The sequence below is a fragment of the Malus domestica genome, chromosome 05, assembly GCF_042453785.1.
Source record: "Malus domestica chromosome 05, GDT2T_hap1".
NCBI classification, from domain to species: domain Eukaryota; kingdom Viridiplantae; phylum Streptophyta; class Magnoliopsida; order Rosales; family Rosaceae; genus Malus; species Malus domestica.
Genome location: NC_091665.1, coordinates 32,260,754 through 32,267,292, shown reverse-complemented (window position 1 = coordinate 32,267,292; position 6,539 = coordinate 32,260,754). Strand labels below are relative to the sequence as shown.

Genomic DNA, 6,539 nt, shown 5'->3' with positions numbered 1-6,539 from the left:
CAAGCCCCGACGGCCCTTGAAGAAAGCACCATCATTCATCATCCGTTCATCCAAGATCAAGCCCCAACGGCCCTTTGGATCAACAAAAGATCAAGCCCCAACGGCCCTTTGGATCAACAAACGTCGACAAATCCACACATCCAACCATTCTTCAAGATCAAGCCCAAAAGCCCTTGAAGATCCGCTCATCACCGTTATTCAAGATCAAGCCTCAAACGGCCCTTGAAGAAACATTCATCCTCAAGATCAAGCTCCAACGGCTCCTTGAAGATCCGCTCAAATCCACCTTCAAAGATCAAGCCCACGGCCATTTGAAGAAACTTCCAACTGTTCATCCAAGATCAAGCCTTGACGGCCCTTGGATCAACGAAACACCCACAAATCAACACCTTACGGAGATCGAATCAGAGGATCAAGTTAGAGAGAGATTGTAACCCAAAATCATCAAATACAAATATTTGTTTGTGCACGTTGTTCTTGTCTCTTTCGTTCCAGGAATTTTCCGTGTTCACAAATTGGCACGCCCAGTGGGACAATCTCTACCTCTTATCTCTTTCTCCGTTCAAGGAATCCAAGCACACCTCAAAGTCAATGGCATCAAGCAAGGGACAAGCCGTTCTTGCAACCACGGAGGGAAGGATCCTAAGCACTTCTGCCGCAAACGGACAATCCATTGGCGCCACAACCGCTCCTCAACATGCCACTTCAAAATTGGTACCGCTAAAAGAGCAAGGGGAGCATCCAAGGTGTGAGTATGTCATCAACCTGACCTCGCTGGGGGCACCGAAGCATGATGTTGGGGCACACAAGATGACATCCCAAAGCAGCCAACGACGTTCTTCATCAGCATCCTGGATGTCTAAAGGAAAGTCACGTCTATTGGTCGCACAAGTCATGACTATCGGCGTTACCTCCGTTGAAGAACAACTGGCTCAAATGAATGAAGCGATCACAAGGCTAACACGGATTGTTGAAGAAAAAGACTTGCAAATCGCTGCACTCATCAGCCGACTGGAGCCACAGGACGACGAGAACCCCGACCCAAAGAATGATCCACTAAAGAGAAGAGATGACGAAAAAGATGAGCCTCAGGTGGAGAAAAACGATGTGAAGCCGAAGCCAGACCAAGCAGCGGCACTCATGGGATCTCTTTCTATCCAGCAGCTGCAAGAGATGATCACCAACACCATCAAGGCACAGTACGAAGGGAGCTCATATACCTCCGGGTTGTACTCAAAGCCGTATTCAAATAAGATCGACGCCTTAAGGATGCCGAGGGGTTATCAACCACCAAAGTTCATGCAATTTGATGGAAAGGGAAACCCGAAACAGCACGTTGCCCACTTCGTTGAAACTTGCAACAACGCAGGAACCGAAAGGGATTACCTCGCCAAGCAGTTTGTGCGCTCGCTGAAATGAAACGCCTATGAGTGGTACATAGACCTAGAGCCTGAGTCCATCAACAGCTGGGAGCAATTAGAGCGGGAATTCCTCAACCGCTTCTACAGCACCCGCCGCACTGTGAGCATGCTAGAGCTAACGAGCACAAAGCAGTGGAAGGACGAGCCAATCATTGACTACATCAACAGATGGCGCACTCTAAGCCTCGACTGTAAATACAGGCTCTCGGAAACCTCTTCAATCGAGATGTGCATCCAAGGTATGCAATGGGGTTTGCAATACATCCTTCAAGGCATTAAACCACGGACTTTCGAGGAATTGGCCACTCGCACCCATGACATGGAGTTGAGCATCGCCCATCATGGGAAGAAAGAACCGATCGCCAACTACAAGAACGACAAAGTTCTTGGGCCAAAGTTGGAGAAGACTGCATGGAAACCCACCAAGGAAGCAATGACGGTCAACACAGCTCCCGTCAAAATCCCTACACGAGGCAAGGCGATTCAAACCGAAGCTTTTCGTGATCAAGAGATGCGTAGACGCACTTTGAAGGAGCTTGAGGAGAGGACTTATCCATTCCCCGACTTTGATGTGGTTGCTATGTTAGAAGACTTGCTGGAAAAGAAGGTGATCGGTTTGCCTGAGTGCAAACGGCCAGAAGAGATGAATCGCACTGACAGTCCAAGGTACTGTAAATTCCACCGCTTCATCAGTCATCCAACAGAAAAGTGCTTCGTACTGAAAGATCTCATCCTGAAGCTAGCACAGCAAGGGGAGATCGAGCTTGACCTCAAAGACACGGTTGCGGCACACACTACTACTATCGTGTTTGAATCACTCGATCCTGTGCATCTCCGAAGCATGCATGACCATTCTCGTCAATGTTCAAGTCACATGGCACCTCCTACACAACCATCACCGGGGGCAAGCAACCAAGATGCATCTACTGGTGATAAGAAAGGGTGGACATCGGTGACCTACAAAAAAAATGAGGAAGCCAAGACCACAAGCCACAAGGCCAAAAGAGGAGCCTAAACCCGCCCCTAGAACTTTAGTCTTCGAAAGGCTGAATTATTCAAAACCTAGAATTGCAGCACTTGATCGCATCAGTGGTCGAGACCAAAATTCCGTCTTCAAAAGGCTTGAGACGCCAACACCGCAAAGATCAGTCTTTGAAAGGTTATCAAAACCCAAGAAACAAAGCGGCACAGCTAGATCTCCTCCGCAACGGTCGGCTTTGGACAGACTTGAAGAAACTAAGAAGCCTTCTAGAAACAGGAAGACAACGCCAAAGGGAGAGAAGCTCGACAGTCTAGCAGGAAAAGACGATGTTCAAAGCTTGATTCCTTCAAGGATGAAGCGCCAAGCAACTTTGGAAGTCGACACAAAAGGACCACTGAAGGTAAGGAGGCGCACCATCATCTACACCGGCCAATCTTCACGGCAACAAACCCAAGAAGGCCACACTGAAGAGAAGGCCCAAGAAGACAAAGAAGACGAAATCCTGGAAAAAGACGTCACTTCCGGCTCTGTCAACTCAAAATTTTCACCTCAATCACTGGGGGCATGCTCCAAAAACATGCCAGTCAAGCCGAGTGAAGTTGAAGGATGAACTTATGTCACTCTGAAGAAATTGCACAAGAAGCATATGTCTTCTCCACAAGCTCACCAATGGGAAAGGGGGAAAAACAGTTCATGTTCACCTCTAGAACAATGTGAAAGTGTTGGAGATAATGAAACTTTGACACGAAGATCATCTATCCCCATCACGATGCGTGACATCTTCCCAGAAGACTTCTTCAACTACTCAGTCAAGGCTCCTTGCTACGAAGATTGCGAGGAACGACTCTCTCAGATCGCTTGACGAACCATGCTCCTTGTTCGCACGAGCCTAAACTGCACGAACCAAAGCTCCTTGTCTGTAAGAGCCTAAACTGCAAGACACAAGGCTCCTCGCCTGCACGAGCCTAAACTGCATGGCACAACGCTCCTGGTCTGCACGAGCATAAAAGGCAACATCAACGCTCCTGGTCTGCACGAGCATAAAAGGCAACACGAAATCGCTTCTTGCCTGCATGAGCTGAAACTGCAAATGGCACAAAAAAAAAGAAAATCCAAAAAAAATATGTATTTGAACTACGTTACGACTTGATCTCTTCTTTGGAGGGGTACGTAGGCAGCTTGAATATTCAAAATTTCGAGTTCAGTCACATCAAAATATAAATAAATGTTTTATTAAAAAAAGTCAATTTTATTACAAAGGTAACAATAAATAGTTCTTTGTAATTTCAAAAAATAATAATAATAATAGATAAATAAGGTGTGTGTGTGTGTATATATATATATATATATGTTCTTCTTCTTCAAAAAAAAAAAAAAAAAGAGGTTTGATTAAAGTTTCATTGATGAGGGTCAATTTCATTGCAAATTTATTTTGTTTAAAAATAAAAAAAATAAAAAAAATCAAGACTAGCAGGTGGACCTCAAGGCCCGAGACATAAACTCTTGTACATTGGGCTTTGGCGATGGCCTCCATTCCACCACTTCAATCCTCAAAGTTCCAGAAAAGCAGAGACCCAAATCCAGTCCTAGGCCCAGCTTTCAAATGCACTAACCGCAAGTCTACTGTCTCTATCCCAGGGTTAGGGTTCGGAGATCAAATCGACGGGGCAGCAATCGTGCTTCGTGGCGCGCGGTGTGATGGTCCTTGCAAAGCTTTATCGTCGGCCCCAACGGCGGCGGCAAAATCACCCTCTCCCGCAGCACCCGCTACATCTCCTGCGTCCGAGCCCGCTGTTCCAGCTCCCCGATTTCCTCCAGAGCGTTAATCTCAACTCCGAGCCAGTTCGATCGAGAGGGAGAGGGACATGGCTGACGACCTGTTTGAAGGCCTCCCTCCGCCATCTGCAAACGCTCCTCCTCCTCCTTCTCCTGAAATCCAACTCCGGCAACAGCCGCCTGAACCACACACCAAAATAGAGCGATCATGGAGACGGTGGTCGGCAACCTTTGCTCCCCGTTTCTTCTGAGTCAACTCGGTAATTCAAGGCCTTGTCTTCTCAAGCTCAGGACTTCTGCTGCTTCACGGGTTTTCAAGTGCTGTTTCGCGGCGGCAATCAAAGTTCGAGCTGCTGCTTCGGGTGCCGTCGTCGAAGTCGAGCCAACCGAACCAATTGTGGTGCAAAATGGTGGCATCAGCAGCAACAACATTTTAGCTTGTCCGATATGCTACGATCCATTTTCAAGTTCCGGTGATCCGGGCTTATCTGTTGAGTCTGCTTCTGGGTCTAGTTTTCAATGTGGCACTTGTAAGAAGACATACTTTGGCAACGAAACACATATTGACCTGACAACAGCAAGCGGCACCAAGGACTATGGTGAATCAATGCCCGTTACCACAGAAATATTTAGGACTCCATTGGTATCGTACCTCTATGAGAGGGGCTGGCGTCAAAGCTTTACTGTATGGGGTGGATTTCCTGGCCCAGAGAAAGAGTTTGAGTTGATTAAGGATTTCTTAAAGCCAGTCTTGGGTGGTGGAAATATCATTGATGCAAGTTGTGGGAGTGGGATGTTTTCTAGACTTTTCGCTAAGAGTGGATTGTTTTCTCTTGTTGTTGCTTTGGACTACTCGGAGAACATGTTGAAGGAGTGTTATGGATTCATTCAGCAGGAGGAGAACTTCCCCAAAGAGAACATGATCCTGGTCAGAGCTGATATTTCTCGGCTTCCGTTTGCTACTGGTTCTGTGGATGCAGTGCATGCTGGTGCTGCCATACATTGTTGGCCTTCACCATCAACAGCTGTTGCTGAAATTAGTCGAGTCCTGCGACCTGGGGGGGTGTTTGTTGCATCTACTTACATACTCGATGGGCCTTTTTCGCTCATCCCATTTCTAAGGAACATAACACAGAGAACAAAGCAAATAGCGGGCAGCGAATCTCCCATCAACTTGTATAACTCTGCATGCCCATCGGACGCAGAGGCAGGCGTACTCTTAAAATCACCAGTTAGTTCCAAGAGTCCGAAACACAGGCCTTCAAAGTCAACTTCCTCATCTACGTCTTCTACCCCAACAGACAAGAAAAAATTTTGGGGACACTAACTTGGTCGGTTGGGTGAAGATGAAGGTCTGAGATAGACGGGAAAGGTGATGCCGCTGTCACTGACGCCGATGCGGCGGTGAAGGTGGAGAGGCCAGCTGGAGTCGAAAAGCTCGAGAATGGTGGTTGCGACGATTGGAGGTTGATGGCGCTCTCTTTGGGCAGAGAGGAAAGACGAGGACGGCGGCGTGGAGCAAGTTTGTCTTTAGGGGAGCCCTGGGAATTAACGAGGTGGGGTCCGTTGGCTGTGCTCGGTGGTTGTGCTCCGTAGCTGTGCTCGGTGGCTGTGCTCACTTTCTCTTTCTGCCCATCAGCTTCAGCGGCATGTACAGCCCCTCATCCTCCGTCTCTTGCCTCGCATTTTCTGCCAAACAACCATCTTCTCGGCCTCCTTGCTCCGCTCCCTGCAAATTCCCCATCCCGTCATCCAAATTTATACAAACAAAAAATAATAAAAAAATATATATGGTGGAACACTGCACCATGATAAAAGAAAAAAATAAAATAAAATAAAATAATAAAAATGCATGGTGCGTCGGGCACCATATGAAAAAAAGGGGGAAGGGTGCATCTGGCACCATAATTAAAGGCAAAATATATATATATATATATATATATATATATAATAAAAAAATAATAATAATAAAATAAAATTAAAAAAAAATAATAATAATAATAAGTTTTTGATCTTTGGTGCGTCTGGCACCATGTGAAGAAAATGGGTGCACCATGATTAAAGAAAAAAACAATTTATATATATATACACACACATAAAAAATGAAATAAGGCTCATCTATTGATTTCTTTGAAAATTTACAAAAAAATGTACATTTTACATCAGTAAAAAAAAAAAAAAAAGTCAAATCAAATTTACAGGAGGGGATCTTCAAGGATGATCAGGTGGCGCCTTATCACTCGGCGAAACTCCAGGAAGAAGAGGAGCCGGAGGTTGATCATCTGGAGCTTCATTACGCGGTACAGCCCCAGAAGACGAAGGCAAATGCTGCTGGAACAAACCCACAAATCTCTGATAAT

The 6,539-nt window shown here is 46.2% G+C and overlaps 1 protein-coding gene across 1 annotated transcript; it reads left to right on the top strand.

The window, feature by feature from the left end:
* Positions 1-4,217: 4,217 nt before the first annotated feature.
* LOC103411704 (uncharacterized methyltransferase At1g78140, chloroplastic-like) lies at positions 4,218-5,521 on the top strand. The gene has a single exon (XM_017325860.3). The coding sequence runs from the start codon at positions 4,388-4,390 to the stop codon at positions 5,504-5,506; it is 1,119 nt and encodes a 372-aa protein (XP_017181349.1). The 5' UTR covers positions 4,218-4,387; the 3' UTR covers positions 5,507-5,521.
* Positions 5,522-6,539: the final 1,018 nt, after the last annotated feature.

Excerpts from the sequence above, each read along its gene's own strand:
- LOC103411704 (XM_017325860.3), top strand. The coding sequence starts at position 4,388 with ATGGAGACGGTGGTCGGCAACCTTTGCTCCCCGTTTCTTCTGAGTCAA.